Source organism: Scaptodrosophila lebanonensis, unplaced genomic scaffold (assembly GCF_003285725.1).
Source record: "Scaptodrosophila lebanonensis strain 11010-0011.00,11010-0021.00 unplaced genomic scaffold, SlebRS2 tig00000414-arrow-arrow-pilon, whole genome shotgun sequence".
Classification (NCBI taxonomy): Eukaryota; Metazoa; Arthropoda; class Insecta; order Diptera; family Drosophilidae; genus Scaptodrosophila; species Scaptodrosophila lebanonensis.
The window spans coordinates 1-17,024 of record NW_022060679.1 but is presented as its reverse complement, the minus strand read 5'-3'; the positions used below and the strand labels follow the sequence as shown (position 1 = coordinate 17,024).

Below are 17,024 nucleotides of genomic sequence, written 5' to 3'. Positions count from 1 at the left end.
TGTTCAGTATTCAGAAAAAACAATCGATTTTCTCAATGTATATTTCTTTTAATTGAGAAAATGATAATCGCAATAGCATGATTTAATTTACTTGATGAATGAAAAATACATATACAAGTATATGACTTCATATTTATATATTTGCATTGTTATGTGAAATGCCAGGCATTTGTGTAAATAATGGAATAAATGTAAATAATCATAATATAAAACGAAAAATGCTGTATACCAAGCAATAGTTAATCTCTTTGTTACCTATTTGTGGTCCTGAAAAGGACCGATTATTGATTTTATAATTTGGAAAATGAAGCGCTGCAATTTCAACTTATGCACGTTCACCACGAATACGTCTGGCCAATTGAATGTCCTTGGGCATGATTGTAACACGCTTGGCATGAATTGCGCACAAATTTGTATCTTCAAAAAGACCAACCAGATAGGCTTCGCTAGCTTCCTGTAATGCCATTACCGCTGAACTTTGGAATCGCAAATCAGTTTTAAAGTCCTGAGCTATCTCACGAACCAAACGCTGGAATGGCAGTTTGCGAATCAATAGCTCAGTGCTTTTTTGGTAGCGGCGGATCTCACGAAGTGCAACTGTACCGGGGCGATAACGATGTGGCTTTTTTACACCACCGGTGGCTGGTGCACTTTTACGAGCAGCTTTGGTAGCCAGCTGCTTGCGAGGCGCTTTGCCACCGGTCGATTTTCGGGCAGTTTGCTTGGTGCGAGCCATTATACAAGTATTTATTCCGTACTAATCTACTACACTGTATACACTGTCACTGATGAAAACACAATATTCGTATTGCTTGCTTTGCGCCTTCTTTATATAGAATTTTGGCCGCACAATGCGATTGGTGGTTGTTTGAACGAGATGTGCGAAAGAGAGATAGGAAGATTATCCGACTCGCTCGTGTTTTCGTGTTATTTTTGTATAAATACGAGCGTATGTGGCCGCAACAGCGTTAGTTTCGTTGTGAATTTTGTGCAGTTAAAGTGAATTAGTGAGAAATGACTGGTCGTGGTAAAGGTGGCAAAGGCTTGGGCAAGGGTGGCGCAAAACGTCATCGCAAAGTATTGCGTGATAACATTCAGGGTATCACAAAGCCAGCTATCCGTCGTTTGGCTCGACGTGGCGGTGTAAAACGCATCTCTGGCTTAATTTATGAAGAGACCCGTGGTGTGCTCAAGGTGTTTTTGGAGAATGTTATTCGTGATGCTGTCACCTATACGGAACATGCCAAAAGGAAAACAGTCACAGCTATGGATGTTGTATATGCATTAAAAAGACAAGGCCGCACCCTTTACGGTTTCGGCGGTTAAGAAGTTACATTTGCCCAAATGTGCAAATAAAGAAAACAATCGGTCCTTTTCAGGACCACAACATATATTTTTAAAAGAGAAAAATATTCAAATCATACTTTTATTTTACAAAAAGCTGTACAATCGATACTCTTCATTTATATTTTCATAATATATTGAACCTTTTCAGGACCACAACATATTTTTTTAAAAGAGAAAAATATTCAACTCATACTTTTATTTTACATACGCATATTTAAAAAAACAAACATATTGTACAGCTTACATTCCATCCATTTATATTTTCATAATTTAGGAGTAAAATATGGCAAACGTTGGCAGTGTTAAAAATTCGAGTATAAATACTTGCACTCAAGTAATTATTATACGTATTGACCAAATTCAAAAGGGATAAAAAATACTTTCGAATTAAAAATATATAATACGCATTATATACATACAAGTAGTATATTCTACGGTTCATGACATGCTGCCCGACCAAATGCTAAGCCTTCATATTTATACTTTATTCAAATTCACGTTGTATGATGATGAATTAAAATCTCTTCTGAATTAAATTGGTCGTCCTGAAAAGGACGGTTGGTTTTATATACAGTATTGTTTTTATTTATTAAAGGTTGCCGCCAATTTAAGCCTTCTTTTCGGTCTTTTTAGGTAAAAGCACCGCCTGGATGTTAGGTAGAACACCACCCTGAGCAATGGTTACGCCCGAGAGGAGCTTGTTTAACTCCTCGTCATTACGAATAGCCAGTTGCAGGTGACGTGGAATTATGCGCGTCTTTTTATTATCGCGTGCTGCATTGCCAGCCAACTCCAGAACTTCAGCGGCTAAATATTCCATAACAGCAGCCAGGTAAACAGGAGCGCCGGCACCAACACGTTCAGCATAGTTACCCTTGCGAAGCAGGCGGTGGATACGGCCAACTGGGAATTGAAGGCCAGCTCGATTCGAACGCGACTTTGCCTTTCCCTTTACTTTACCACCTTTACCACGACCAGACATTTTCTATTTTTTTTTTTTTTTATTTCACAAATACACTTCTCACTGGCTCACTGGCTCACACACAAATGTTGATGTCCGACCAAGTGTTAGGCCTTTATATTTATACTTTTTTAAGCATCATATACGCTCTGCTAAGGGTTGGACGGCTTCTTATAAGTTAAACCTGAAGGCGATGTTAAACAAAAATATACAAATATGTAGCAATTCAGTGGTAGAAAAATATTGCTAAAGCAACTGTGAAGTGTTGTGTTATTTTAACTCAAGTGAATTAAATTAATCTGAAGTGAAAAATGCCGCCAAAGACCAGTGGAAAGGCAGCGAAAAAGGCTGGTAAAGCCCAGAAAAATATAACCAAGAACGACAAGAAGAAGAAGCGCAAGAGGAAGGAGAGTTATGCCATCTACATATACAAAGTTCTGAAGCAGGTTCATCCTGATACAGGCATTTCATCGAAGGCAATGAGCATCATGAACAGTTTTGTGAATGACATTTTCGAGCGCATTGCTGCTGAAGCTTCCCGTTTGGCCCACTATAATAAACGATCGACAATAACGAGTCGCGAAATCCAAACGGCAGTCCGCCTACTTCTGCCCGGTGAATTGGCTAAGCACGCCGTAAGTGAAGGCACCAAAGCCGTTACCAAGTACACCAGCTCAAAGTAAATGTCTGATCGCCCGCTTCATAGCAGCAACAACGTTCCAAAAGGCCCTTTTCAGGGCCATCAAATTTTTCATAAGCAGAGTTAATAATTTTCATACATTTCTTTTAAATAAAATTTACATGGCACCCCTTTACTGTGATAAAAAACAAAATCTATTATAATGGGCGAACATATATATTAATATAACTATTTTGGTCAATATTTATAAACAAACTATTTTTACAAATCATATCGTTCACCTATATGATATGCAGTTCTTATTGCTTGAAATCGACTGAAACAAAACAATTTTTAGTCACCCATTTTTATGAGAATCGTGGAGGAGGACCGGACCGTATACAATCCCATTGTACTTGCATCAGCTAAGTTTATCGTAATTTGCTTCGAAAAATGATTAAATTATTTATTAATTTTATTAATATACGTTTTTTTTAAACTTTTGTGCTCAAAGTGAAACATTTTTCAATTCTCATTATTTTTGTTACAAAATTAACTAACAAATTATGGTCTAAAACCCTTTGTAACAGTTTTAAACAAAAATTGTTAAATTTTTCATACATATACTTGTACACCTAGAAGTAATAACAAATATATTAACAAAATTAGAAAAAGATAAGATTATTTGAAACCATTTAAATCACATTTGAAAATTATTTTTTCTCTTTCTTAGTTGTTTGTAGCCCTGAAAAGGGCTTTGTTTCAAATGAATTTTTATATTTGCATATACAAAATTTCACATATGCATTCATTTCTTGACTACTGCTGTCTTTGCCTTTTTGGCGGAAGCTGCAGCCTTTGGTTTTTTCGGTGCCGATGCTGTCTTCTTTGGCTTGGCACTAGTAGTAGTAGTTTTGGCCTTTGGAGTTTTTGGTTTTACAGCACTCGATTTAGGCTTCGATGTAGTTGATTTTGCCTTAACTGTACCACTTTTCTTTGCGTCTTTTGCCTTTGCCTTCTCCTTTGTCTTTTTCTCGGCAGTCTTTTTAGTGGCAGCAGATTTTTTAACTTTAGATTTCTTGTCACCGGCTGCAGAGGCCTTCTTGGCGACGCCGCTCGACTTCTTTTTAGCTGCTCCAGATGGTGCAACTTTTTTCTTATTTTTCTCGACGGAACTGACTTTTGGCTTTGGCTCTTTTTTAGCGGCCGCAGATAATTTAAACGAACCAGATGCGCCTTTGCCTTTTGTTTGGATGAGTTTTCCATTTACAACAGCTGACTTCAAATATTTCTTAATGAACGGGGCCAATTTCTGGGCATCGCATTTATATGTGGCACTAATGTACTTTTTAATTGCCAAAAGTGATGACCCACCGCGCTCCTTCAAATTCTTGATTGACGCGTCGACCATTTGCTGGGTTGGCGGATGTGATGGTGGAGCTGTAGCTTTTTTCGATTTGGCGGCAGTTGCCTTCTTGACAGTGACCTTTTTCTCCGCTTGTGCAATGGCAATCGGAGAGGCGGCCGATGTAACAGCTACGATAGAATCAGACATTTCTTTTAACTTCACTTTCACACTTGTAAAATTATAAAACGGTTTGCTTTCAGAAATTTTACGAATTTTTAGTCACCCATTTTTATGAGAATCGTGGAGGAGGGCGGTATACAAATGAATGTGGCATTGGTCGTTCTCGACAGCTAAGTTTATATCAATCTAAAAGGTAATTTGCTTCGAAAAATGATTAGATGTAAAAAAAATCATTTGAAATGCAATTTAATAATATCTATAAGCTTGACAGAGTTTAATAAACTTAAGTTTGTGTAGATACTTTTGTGAGTTCATTTTTAAATGGCACTCAAAGTGAAACATTATTCTTTAATGGTCAATAATTTTGCTTACAAAATGAATTTATTATAAGAAATTATGCTATAAAATCATTTGTAACGGGTTTTAAACAAAATTTAAACAATTTTGTATACAAATCTAAACGAATGATTTATTAAAATGCAAAAAAATATATTTATTGAATGCTTTCAAAGTAGCCCTACCTTGCATAAAACGACCATCGGAGTAGCATATAGCATTCAAACAAATTACCAAATATAGTTTAAGAATATAGTTTTAAAAGTCCAATTTATTTTAGCATTCATTCAAAAGAAGTTAAACTTGCTTTAATAATTTGTTAAGTATTTAAGATTTTATATTATCATTTCTGGACCCATTATAAGTTGTTAACGAATTTCCAAGGAGTCATAAAAAAATGGAGTTTGATAACTTACAAGTATTAACAAATGTATTAACAAAACTAGAAAGAGTTAGTTATTAAATAAATAATAAATTCCGAGTTTTAAACGTGTTTTGTTATGTTATAAGTAGTTTCGCATGTTTGTCTAAATAGCAGGAAAATCCATTGCTCTATTTAATTCAAGTGCTTTATTTTGTATTTTGAAAAATATAACAATATACAAGTATTTATTTAAGTAAAAAATTTATTAAATAAATAACAAATTTGACATTTTTTTGGGAAAATCATATTCTATTTATTTGTTTGAATACCAGTAATAACCATTAAATCTTATACTATATAACGTGTGTTTCGCATTCAGAAAAAACAATCGATTTTCTTGTCTAAATAGCAGGACAATCCATTGCTCTATTTAATACAAGTGGTTTATTTTGTATTTTGAAAAATATAACAATATACAAGTATTTATTTAAGTAAAAAATTTATTAAATAAATAACAAATTTTACATTTTTTTGGGAAAATCATATTTTATTTATTTGTTTGAATACCAGTAACAACCATTAAATCGTATATAACGTGTGTTCAGTATTCAGAAAAAACAATCGATTTTCTCAATGTATATTTCTTTTAATTGAGAAAATGATAATCGCAATAGCATGATTTAATTTACTTGATGAATGAAAAATACATATACAAGTATATGACTTCATATTTATATATTTGCATTGTTATGTGAAATGCCAGGCATTTGTGTAAATAATGGAATAAATGTAAATAATCATAATATAAAACGAAAAATGCTGTATACCAAGCAATAGTTAATCTCTTTGTTACCTATTTGTGGTCCTGAAAAGGACCGATTATTGATTTTATAATTTGGAAAATGAAGCGCTGCAATTTCAACTTATGCACGTTCACCACGAATACGTCTGGCCAATTGAATGTCCTTGGGCATGATTGTAACACGCTTGGCATGAATTGCGCACAAATTTGTATCTTCAAAAAGACCAACCAGATAGGCTTCGCTAGCTTCCTGTAATGCCATTACCGCTGAACTTTGGAATCGCAAATCAGTTTTAAAGTCCTGAGCTATCTCACGAACCAAACGCTGGAATGGCAGTTTGCGAATCAATAGCTCAGTGCTTTTTTGGTAGCGGCGGATCTCACGAAGTGCAACTGTACCGGGGCGATAACGATGTGGCTTTTTTACACCACCGGTGGCTGGTGCACTTTTACGAGCAGCTTTGGTAGCCAGCTGCTTGCGAGGCGCTTTGCCACCGGTCGATTTTCGGGCAGTTTGCTTGGTGCGAGCCATTATACAAGTATTTATTCCGTACTAATCTACTACACTGTATACACTGTCACTGATGAAAACACAATATTCGTATTGCTTGCTTTGCGCCTTCTTTATATAGAATTTTGGCCGCACAATGCGATTGGTGGTTGTTTGAACGAGATGTGCGAAAGAGAGATAGGAAGATTATCCGACTCGCTCGTGTTTTCGTGTTATTTTTGTATAAATACGAGCGTATGTGGCCGCAACAGCGTTAGTTTCGTTGTGAATTTTGTGCAGTTAAAGTGAATTAGTGAGAAATGACTGGTCGTGGTAAAGGTGGCAAAGGCTTGGGCAAGGGTGGCGCAAAACGTCATCGCAAAGTATTGCGTGATAACATTCAGGGTATCACAAAGCCAGCTATCCGTCGTTTGGCTCGACGTGGCGGTGTAAAACGCATCTCTGGCTTAATTTATGAAGAGACCCGTGGTGTGCTCAAGGTGTTTTTGGAGAATGTTATTCGTGATGCTGTCACCTATACGGAACATGCCAAAAGGAAAACAGTCACAGCTATGGATGTTGTATATGCATTAAAAAGACAAGGCCGCACCCTTTACGGTTTCGGCGGTTAAGAAGTTACATTTGCCCAAATGTGCAAATAAAGAAAACAATCGGTCCTTTTCAGGACCACAACATATATTTTTAAAAGAGAAAAATATTCAAATCATACTTTTATTTTACAAAAAGCTGTACAATCGATACTCTTCATTTATATTTTCATAATATATTGAACCTTTTCAGGACCACAACATATTTTTTTAAAAGAGAAAAATATTCAACTCATACTTTTATTTTACATACGCATATTTAAAAAAACAAACATATTGTACAGCTTACATTCCATCCATTTATATTTTCATAATTTAGGAGTAAAATATGGCAAACGTTGGCAGTGTTAAAAATTCGAGTATAAATACTTGCACTCAAGTAATTATTATACGTATTGACCAAATTCAAAAGGGATAAAAAATACTTTCGAATTAAAAATATATAATACGCATTATATACATACAAGTAGTATATTCTACGGTTCATGACATGCTGCCCGACCAAATGCTAAGCCTTCATATTTATACTTTATTCAAATTCACGTTGTATGATGATGAATTAAAATCTCTTCTGAATTAAATTGGTCGTCCTGAAAAGGACGGTTGGTTTTATATACAGTATTGTTTTTATTTATTAAAGGTTGCCGCCAATTTAAGCCTTCTTTTCGGTCTTTTTAGGTAAAAGCACCGCCTGGATGTTAGGTAGAACACCACCCTGAGCAATGGTTACGCCCGAGAGGAGCTTGTTTAACTCCTCGTCATTACGAATAGCCAGTTGCAGGTGACGTGGAATTATGCGCGTCTTTTTATTATCGCGTGCTGCATTGCCAGCCAACTCCAGAACTTCAGCGGCTAAATATTCCATAACAGCAGCCAGGTAAACAGGAGCGCCGGCACCAACACGTTCAGCATAGTTACCCTTGCGAAGCAGGCGGTGGATACGGCCAACTGGGAATTGAAGGCCAGCTCGATTCGAACGCGACTTTGCCTTTCCCTTTACTTTACCACCTTTACCACGACCAGACATTTTCTATTTTTTTTTTTTTTATTTCACAAATACACTTCTCACTGGCTCACTGGCTCACACACAAATGTTGATGTCCGACCAAGTGTTAGGCCTTTATATTTATACTTTTTTAAGCATCATATACGCTCTGCTAAGGGTTGGACGGCTTCTTATAAGTTAAACCTGAAGGCGATGTTAAACAAAAATATACAAATATGTAGCAATTCAGTGGTAGAAAAATATTGCTAAAGCAACTGTGAAGTGTTGTGTTATTTTAACTCAAGTGAATTAAATTAATCTGAAGTGAAAAATGCCGCCAAAGACCAGTGGAAAGGCAGCGAAAAAGGCTGGTAAAGCCCAGAAAAATATAACCAAGAACGACAAGAAGAAGAAGCGCAAGAGGAAGGAGAGTTATGCCATCTACATATACAAAGTTCTGAAGCAGGTTCATCCTGATACAGGCATTTCATCGAAGGCAATGAGCATCATGAACAGTTTTGTGAATGACATTTTCGAGCGCATTGCTGCTGAAGCTTCCCGTTTGGCCCACTATAATAAACGATCGACAATAACGAGTCGCGAAATCCAAACGGCAGTCCGCCTACTTCTGCCCGGTGAATTGGCTAAGCACGCCGTAAGTGAAGGCACCAAAGCCGTTACCAAGTACACCAGCTCAAAGTAAATGTCTGATCGCCCGCTTCATAGCAGCAACAACGTTCCAAAAGGCCCTTTTCAGGGCCATCAAATTTTTCATAAGCAGAGTTAATAATTTTCATACATTTCTTTTAAATAAAATTTACATGGCACCCCTTTACTGTGATAAAAAACAAAATCTATTATAATGGGCGAACATATATATTAATATAACTATTTTGGTCAATATTTATAAACAAACTATTTTTACAAATCATATCGTTCACCTATATGATATGCAGTTCTTATTGCTTGAAATCGACTGAAACAAAACAATTTTTAGTCACCCATTTTTATGAGAATCGTGGAGGAGGACCGGACCGTATACAATTCCATTGTACTTGCATCAGCTAAGTTTATCGTAATTTGCTTCGAAAAATGATTAAATTATTTATTAATTTTATTAATATACGTTTTTTTTAAACTTTTGTGCTCAAAGTGAAACATTTTTCAATTCTCATTATTTTTGTTACAAAATTAACTAACAAATTATGGTCTAAAACCCTTTGTAACAGTTTTAAACAAAAATTGTTAAATTTTTCATACATATACTTGTACACCTAGAAGTAATAACAAATATATTAACAAAATTAGAAAAAGATAAGATTATTTGAAACCATTTAAATCACATTTGAAAATTATTTTTTCTCTTTCTTAGTTGTTTGTAGCCCTGAAAAGGGCTTTGTTTCAAATGAATTTTTATATTTGCATATACAAAATTTCACATATGCATTCATTTCTTGACTACTGCTGTCTTTGCCTTTTTGGCGGAAGCTGCAGCCTTTGGTTTTTTCGGTGCCGATGCTGTCTTCTTTGGCTTGGCACTAGTAGTAGTAGTTTTGGCCTTTGGAGTTTTTGGTTTTACAGCACTCGATTTAGGCTTCGATGTAGTTGATTTTGCCTTAACTGTACCACTTTCTTTGCGTCTTTTGCCTTTGCCTTCTCCTTTGTCTTTTTCTCGGCAGTCTTTTTAGTGGCAGCAGATTTTTTAACTTTAGATTTCTTGTCACCGGCTGCAGAGGCCTTCTTGGCGACGCCGCTCGACTTCTTTTTAGCTGCTCCAGATGGTGCAACTTTTTTCTTATTTTTCTCGACGGAACTGACTTTTGGCTTTGGCTCTTTTTTAGCGGCCGCAGATAATTTAAACGAACCAGATGCGCCTTTGCCTTTTGTTTGGATGAGTTTTCCATTTACAACAGCTGACTTCAAATATTTCTTAATGAACGGGGCCAATTTCTGGGCATCGCATTTATATGTGGCACTAATGTACTTTTTAATTGCCAAAAGTGATGACCCACCGCGCTCCTTCAAATTCTTGATTGACGCGTCGACCATTTGCTGGGTTGGCGGATGTGATGGTGGAGCTGTAGCTTTTTTCGATTTGGCGGCAGTTGCCTTCTTGACAGTGACCTTTTTCTCCGCTTGTGCAATGGCAATCGGAGAGGCGGCCGATGTAACAGCTACGATAGAATCAGACATTTCTTTTAACTTCACTTTCACACTTGTAAAATTATAAAACGGTTTGCTTTCAGAAATTTTACGAATTTTTAGTCACCCATTTTTATGAGAATCGTGGAGGAGGGCGGTATACAAATGAATGTGGCATTGGTCGTTCTCGACAGCTAAGTTTATATCAATCTAAAAGGTAATTTGCTTCGAAAAATGATTAGATGTAAAAAAAATCATTTGAAATGCAATTTAATAATATCTATAAGCTTGACAGAGTTTAATAAACTTAAGTTTGTGTAGATACTTTGTGAGTTCATTTTTAAATGGCACTCAAAGTGAAACATTATTCTTTAATGGTCAATAATTTTGCTTACAAAATGAATTTATTATAAGAAATTATGCTATAAAATCATTTGTAACGGTTTTAAACAAAATTTAAACAATTTTGTATACAAATCTAAACGAATGATTTATTAAAATGCAAAAAAATATATTTATTGAATGCTTTCAAAGTAGCCCTACCTTGCATAAACGACCATCGGAGTAAGTAGCCTATTAGCAGTCAAAACAAATTACCAATATAGTTTTAAGAATATAGTTTTAAAGTCCAAATTATTTTAGCATTCATTCAAAAGAAGTTAAACTTGCTTTAATAATTTGTTAAGTATTTAAGATTTTATATTATCATTCTGGACCCATTATAAGTTGTTAACGAATTTCCAAGGAGTCATAAAAAAATGGAGTTTGATAACTTACAAGTACTAACAATGTATTAACAAAACTAGAAAGAGTTAGTTATTAAATAAATAATAAATTCCGAGTTTTAAACGTGTTTTGTTATGTATAAGTAGTTTCGCATGTTTGTCTAAATAGCAGGAAAATCCATTGCTCTATTTAATCAAGTGCTTTATTTTGTATTGAAAAATATAACAATATACAAGTATATATTTAAGTAAAAAATTTATTAAATAAATAACAAATTGACATTTTTTGGGAAAATCATATTTATTTATTTGTTTGAATACCAGTAATAACCATTAAATCTTATACTATATAACGTGTGTTTCGCATTCAGAAAAAACAATCGATTTCTTGTCTAAATAGCAGGACAATCCATTGCTCTATTTAATACAAGTGGTTTATTTTGTATTTTGAAAAATATAACAATATACAAGTATTTATTTAAGTAAAAAATGTATTAAATAAATAACAAATTTTACATTTTTTTGGGAAAATCTTATTTTATTTATTTGTTTGAATACCAGTAAAACCATTAAATCGTATATAACGTGTGTTAGTATTCAGAAAAAACAATCGATTTTCTCAATGTAATTCTTTTAATGAGAAAATGATAATCGCAATAGCATGATTTAATTTACTTGAGATGAAAATACATATACAAGTATGACTTCATATTATATATTTGCATTGTTATGTGAAATGCCAGGCATTTGTGTAAATAATGGAATAAATGTAAATAATCATATATAAAACGAAAAATGCTGTATACCAAGCAATAGTTAATCTCTTTGTTAGCTATTTGTGGTCCTGAAAAGGACCGATTATTGATTTATAATTTGGAAAATGAAGCGCTGAAATTTCAACTTATGCACGTTCACCACGAATACGTCTGGCCAATTGAATGTCCTTGGGCATGATTGTAACACGCTTGGCATGAATTGCGCACAAATTTGTATCTTCAAAAGACCAACCAGATAGGCTTCGCTAGCTTCCTGTAATGCCATTACCGCTGAACTTTGGAATCGCAAATCAGTTTTAAAGTCCTGTGCTATCTCACGAACCAAACGCTGGAATGGCAGTTTGCGAATCAATAGCTCAGTGCTTTTCTGGTAGCGGCGGATCTCACGAAGTGCAACTGTACCGGGCGATAACGATGTGGCTTTTTTACACCACCGGTGGCTGGTGCACTTTTACGAGCAGCTTTGGTAGCCAGCTGCTTGCGAGGCGCTTTGCCACCGGTCGATTTTCGGGCAGTTTGCTTGGTGCGAGCCATTATACAAGTATTTATTCCGTACTAATCTACTACACTGTATACACTGTCACTGATGAAAACACATATTCGTATTGCTTGCTTTGCGCCTTCTTTATATAGAAATTTGGCCGCACAATGCGATTGGTGGTTGTTTGAACGAGATGTGCGAAGAGAGAGATAGGAAGATTATCCGACTCGCTCGTGTTTTTCGTGTTATTTTTGTATAAATACGAGCGTGTATGTGCCGCAACAGCGTTAGTTTCGTTGTGAATTTTGTCAGTTAAAGTGAATTAGTGAGAATGACTGGTCGTGGTAAAGGTGGCAAAGGCTTGGGCAAGGGTGGCGCAAAACGTCATCGCAAAGTATTGCGTGATAACATTCAGGGTATCACAAAGCCAGCTATCCGTCGTTTGGCTCGACGTGCGGGCGGGTAAAACGCATCTCTGGCTTAATTTATGAAGAGACCCGTGGTGTGCTCAAGGTGTTTTTGGAGAATGTATTCGTGATGCTGTCACCTATACGGAACATGCCAAAAGGAAAACAGTCACAGCTATGGATGTTGTATATGCATTTAAAAAGACAAGGCCGCACCCTTTACGGTTTCGGCGGTTTTTAAGAAGTTACATTTGCCCAAATGTGCAAATAAAGAAAACAATCGGTCCTTTTCAGGACCACAACATATATTTTTTAAAAGAGAAAAATATTCAAATCATACTTTTATTTACAAAAAGCTGTACAATCGATACTCTTCATTTATATTTTCATAATATATTGAACCTTTTCAGGACCACAACATATTTTTTTAAAGAGAAAAATATTCAACTCATACTTTTATTTTACATACGCATATTAAAAAAAACAAACATATTGTACAGCTTACATTCCATCCATTTATATTTCATAATTTAGGAGTAAAATAGCAAACGTTGGCACGTTCAGTGTTAAAAATTCGAGAGTATAAATACTTGCACTCAAGTAATTATTATACGTATTGACCAAATCAAAAGGGGATAAAAAATACTTTCGAATAAAAAATATATAATACGATTATATAACATACAAGTAGTATATGCTACGGGTCATGACATGCGCCCGACCAATGCCGAAGACCAATGCAAAAATTATAACTTTATTCATTTAATTTCACGTTGAATGATTTTGAATTAAAATCTCTTCTGAATTAAATTGGTCGTCCTGAAAAGGAGGTTGGTTTTATATACAGTATGTTTTTATTTATTAAAGGTTGCCGCCAATTTAAGCCTTCTTTTTCGGTCTTTTAGGTAAAAGCACCGCCTGGATGTTAGGTAGAACCACACCACCCTGAGCAATGGTTACGCGCCGAGAGGAGCTGTTTAACTCCTCGTCATTACGAATAGCCAGTTGCAGGTGACGTGGAATATGCGCGTTTTTATTATCGCGTGCTGCATTGCCAGCCAACTCCAGAACTTCAGCGGCTAAATATTCCATAACAGCAGCCAGGTAAACAGGAGCGCCGGCACCCCAAACACGTTCAGCATAGTTAACCTTGCGAAGCAGGCGGTGGATACGGCCAACTGGGAATTGAAGGCCAGCTCGATTCGAACGCGACTTTGCCTTTCCCTTTACTTAACACCTTACCACGACCAGACATTTTCTATTTTTTATTTCACAAATACATCTCACTGGCTCACACACCAAATGTTGATGTCCGACCAAGTTAGTGTTAGGCCTTATATTTATAACTTTTTTAGCATCATATACGCTCTGCTAAGGGTTGGACGGCTTCTTATAAGTTAAACTGAAGGCGATGTTAAACAAAAATATACAAATATTGTAGCAACAGTGGTAGAAAAAATATTGCTAAAGCAACAAACTGTGAAGTGTTGTGTTATTTTAACTCAAGTGAATTAAATTAACTGAAGTGAAAAATGCCGCCAAAGACCAGTGGAAAGGCAGCGAAAAAGGCTGGTAAAGCCCAGAAAAATATAACCAAGAACGACAAGAAGAAGAAGCGCAAGAGGAAGGAGAGTTATGCCATCTACATATACAAAGTTCTGAAGCAGGTTCATCCTGATACAGGCATTTCATCGAGGCAATGAGCATCATGAACAGTTTTGTGAATGACATTTTCGAGCGCATTGCTGCTGAAGCTTCCCGTTTGGCCCACTATAATAACGTCGACAATAACGAGTCGCGAAATCCAAACGGCAGTCCGCCTACTTCTGCCCGGTGAATTGGCAAGCACGCCGTAAGTGAAGGCACCAAGCCGTTACCAAGTACACCAGCTCAAAGTAAATGTCTGATCGCCCGCTTCATAGCAGCACAACAACGTTCAAAAGGCCTTTTCAGGGCCATCAAATTTTTCATAAGCAGAGTTAATAATTTTCATACATTTCTTTTAAATAAAAACATGGCACCCCTTTACTGTGATAAAAAACAAAATCTATTATAATGGGCGAACATATATATTAATATAACTATTTTGGTCAATATTTATAAACAAACTATTTTTACAAATCATATCGTTCACCTATATGATATGCAGTTCTTATTGCTTGAAATCGACTGAAACAAAACAATTTTTAGTCACCCATTTTTATGAGAATCGTGGAGGAGGGACCGGACCGTATACAATTCCATTGTATTTGCATCAGCTAAGTTTATCGTAATTTGCTTCGAAAAATGATTAAATTATTTATTATTTTATTAATATACGTTTTTTTTAAACTTTTGTGCTCAAAGTGAAACATTTTTTCAATTCTCATTATTTTTGTTACAAAATTAACTAACAAATTATGGTCTAAAACCTTTGTAACAGTTTTAAACAAAAATTGTTTAAATTTTCATACATATACTTGTACACCTAGAAGTAATAACAAATATATTAACAAAATTAGAAAAAGATAAGATTATTTGAAACCATTTAAATCACATTTGAAAATTATTTTTCTCTTTCTTAGTTGTTTGTAGCCCTGAAAAGGGCTTGTTTCAAATGAATTTTATATTTGCATATACAAAATTCACATATGCATTCATTTCTTGACTACTGCGTCTTGCCTTTTTGGCGGAAGCTGCAGCCTTTGGTTTTTTTTCGGTGCCGATGCTGTCTTCTTTGGCTTGGCACTAGTAGTAGTAGTTTTGGCCTTTGAGTTGGTTTTACAGCACTCGATTTTAGGCTTCGATGTAGTTGATTTTGCCTTAACTGTACCACTTTTCTTTGCGTCTTTTGCTTTGCCTTCTCCTTTGGCTTTTTTTCGGCAGTCTTTTGTGGCAACAGATTTTTAACTTAGATTTCTTGTCACCGGCTGCAGAGGCCTTCTTGGCGACGCCGCTCGACTTCTTTTTAGCTGCTCCAGATGGTGCAACTTTTTTCTTATTTTCTCGACGGAACTGACTTTTGGCTTTGGTTTTTTAGCGGCCGCAGATCAGATAATTTAACGAACCAGATGCGCCTTTGCCTTTTGTTGGATGAGTTTTCATTTGCAACAGCTGACTTCAAATATTTCTTAATGAACGGGCCAATTTCTGGGCATCGCATTTATATGTGGCACTAATGTACTTTTTAATTGCCAAAAGTGATGACCCACCGCGCTCCTTCAAATTCTGATTGACGGTCGACCATTTGCTGGGTTGGCGATGTGATGGTGGAGCTGTAGCTTTTTTCGATTTCGCGGCAGTTGCCTTCTGACAGTGACCTTTTCTCCGCTTGTGCAATGGCAATCGGAGAGGGGCCGTGTATGTAACAGCAACGATAGAATCAGACATTTCTTTTGTAACTTCACTTTCACACTTGTAAAATTATAAAACGGTTTGCTTTCAGAAAATTTTACGAATTTTTAGTCACATTTATGAGAATCGTGGAGGAGGGCGGTATACAAATGAATGTGGCTTGGTCGTTCTCGACAGCTAAGTTTAGGCAACTAAAAGGTAATTTGCTTCGAAAAATGATTAGATGTAAAAAAAATCATTTGAAATGCAATTATAATAATATATAGCTTGACAGAGTTTAATAAACTTAAGTTTGTGTTGAGATTTGTGAGTTCATTTTTAAATGGCACTCAAAGTGAACATTATTCTTTAATGGTCAATAATTTGCTTACAAAATGAATTTATTATAAGAAATTATGCATAAAATCATTTGTAAGGGTTTTAACCAAAATTTAAAACAATTTTGTATACAAATCTAAACGAATGATTTATTAAAATGCAAAAAAAATATATTTATTGAATGCTTTCAAAGTTAGCCCTACCTTGCATAAAACGACCATCGGAGAAGTAGCATATAGCATTCAAACAAATTACCAAATATAGTTTAAGAATATAGTTTAAAAGTCCAATTTATTTAGCATTCATTTCAAAGAAGTTAAACTTGCTTTAATAATTTGTTAAGTATTTAAGATTTTATATTATATTTCTGGACCCATTATAAGTTGTTAACGAATTTCCAAGGAGTCATATAAAAAAATGGAGTTTGATAACTTACAAGTACTAACAAAATGTATTAACAAAAACTAGAAAGAGTTAGTTATTAAAAAAAATAAATCCGAGTTTAAACGTGTTTTGTTATGTTATAAGTAGTTTCGCATGTTTGTTAAATAGCAGGAAATCCCTGCTCTATTTAATTCAAGTGTTATTTTGTATTTTGAAAATATAACAATATACAAGTATATATTTAAGTAAAAAATTTATTAAATAAATAACAAAATTGACATTTTTTGGGAAAATCCTATTTATTTATTTTTTGAATACCAGTAATAACCATTAATCTTATACTATCTAACGTGTGTTTCGCATTCAGAAAAAAACAATCGATTTTCTTGTCTAAATAGCAGGACAATCCATTGCTCTA

The 17,024-nt window shown here is 35.1% G+C and overlaps 9 protein-coding genes and 2 pseudogenes across 9 annotated transcripts; 5 read left to right on the top strand and 6 right to left on the bottom strand.

Annotated features, from left to right (window-relative positions):
* Positions 1-265: 265 nt before the first annotated feature.
* Positions 266-767, bottom strand: LOC115630352 (histone H3). The gene has a single exon (XM_030526885.1). The coding sequence runs from the start codon at positions 734-736 to the stop codon at positions 326-328; it is 411 nt and encodes a 136-aa protein (XP_030382745.1). The 5' UTR covers positions 737-767; the 3' UTR covers positions 266-325.
* A 217-nt stretch (positions 768-984) lies between these two features.
* Positions 985-1,379, top strand: LOC115630359 (histone H4). Its single transcript, XM_030526893.1, has one exon. It carries the CDS (start codon positions 1,015-1,017, stop codon positions 1,324-1,326), a length of 312 nt encoding a protein of 103 aa, XP_030382753.1. The 5' UTR covers positions 985-1,014; the 3' UTR covers positions 1,327-1,379.
* A 504-nt stretch (positions 1,380-1,883) lies between these two features.
* LOC115630357 (histone H2A) lies at positions 1,884-2,353 on the bottom strand. Its single transcript, XM_030526891.1, has one exon. It carries the CDS (start codon positions 2,327-2,329, stop codon positions 1,955-1,957), a length of 375 nt encoding a protein of 124 aa, XP_030382751.1. The 5' UTR covers positions 2,330-2,353; the 3' UTR covers positions 1,884-1,954.
* Positions 2,354-2,552: 199 nt separating this feature from the next.
* LOC115630358 (histone H2B) lies at positions 2,553-3,046 on the top strand. The gene has a single exon (XM_030526892.1). It carries the CDS (start codon positions 2,620-2,622, stop codon positions 2,989-2,991), a length of 372 nt encoding a protein of 123 aa, XP_030382752.1. The 5' UTR covers positions 2,553-2,619; the 3' UTR covers positions 2,992-3,046.
* A 621-nt stretch (positions 3,047-3,667) lies between these two features.
* LOC115630360 (histone H1-like) lies at positions 3,668-4,491 on the bottom strand. The gene has a single exon (XM_030526894.1). It carries the CDS (start codon positions 4,480-4,482, stop codon positions 3,736-3,738), a length of 747 nt encoding a protein of 248 aa, XP_030382754.1. The 5' UTR covers positions 4,483-4,491; the 3' UTR covers positions 3,668-3,735.
* A 1,527-nt stretch (positions 4,492-6,018) lies between these two features.
* Positions 6,019-12,248, bottom strand: LOC115630338 (annotated as a pseudogene).
* On the top strand, positions 6,738-7,132 carry LOC115630347 (histone H4). The gene has a single exon (XM_030526880.1). The coding sequence runs from the start codon at positions 6,768-6,770 to the stop codon at positions 7,077-7,079; it is 312 nt and encodes a 103-aa protein (XP_030382740.1). The 5' UTR covers positions 6,738-6,767; the 3' UTR covers positions 7,080-7,132.
* Positions 7,637-8,102, bottom strand: LOC115630345 (histone H2A). The gene has a single exon (XM_030526878.1). It carries the CDS (start codon positions 8,080-8,082, stop codon positions 7,708-7,710), a length of 375 nt encoding a protein of 124 aa, XP_030382738.1. The 5' UTR covers positions 8,083-8,102; the 3' UTR covers positions 7,637-7,707.
* On the top strand, positions 8,305-8,798 carry LOC115630346 (histone H2B). Its single transcript, XM_030526879.1, has one exon. The coding sequence runs from the start codon at positions 8,372-8,374 to the stop codon at positions 8,741-8,743; it is 372 nt and encodes a 123-aa protein (XP_030382739.1). The 5' UTR covers positions 8,305-8,371; the 3' UTR covers positions 8,744-8,798.
* Positions 12,249-13,450: 1,202 nt separating the features above from the next.
* Positions 13,451-13,826, bottom strand: LOC115630336 (histone H2A-like). Its single transcript, XM_030526871.1, has 2 exons — positions 13,814-13,826; positions 13,451-13,749 (listed from the first exon to the last, which is right to left on the bottom strand). Exons 1-2 carry the CDS (start codon positions 13,824-13,826, stop codon positions 13,451-13,453), a joined length of 312 nt encoding a protein of 103 aa, XP_030382731.1.
* Positions 13,827-14,103: 277 nt separating this feature from the next.
* On the top strand, positions 14,104-14,466 carry LOC115630348 (annotated as a pseudogene).
* Positions 14,467-17,024: the final 2,558 nt, after the last annotated feature.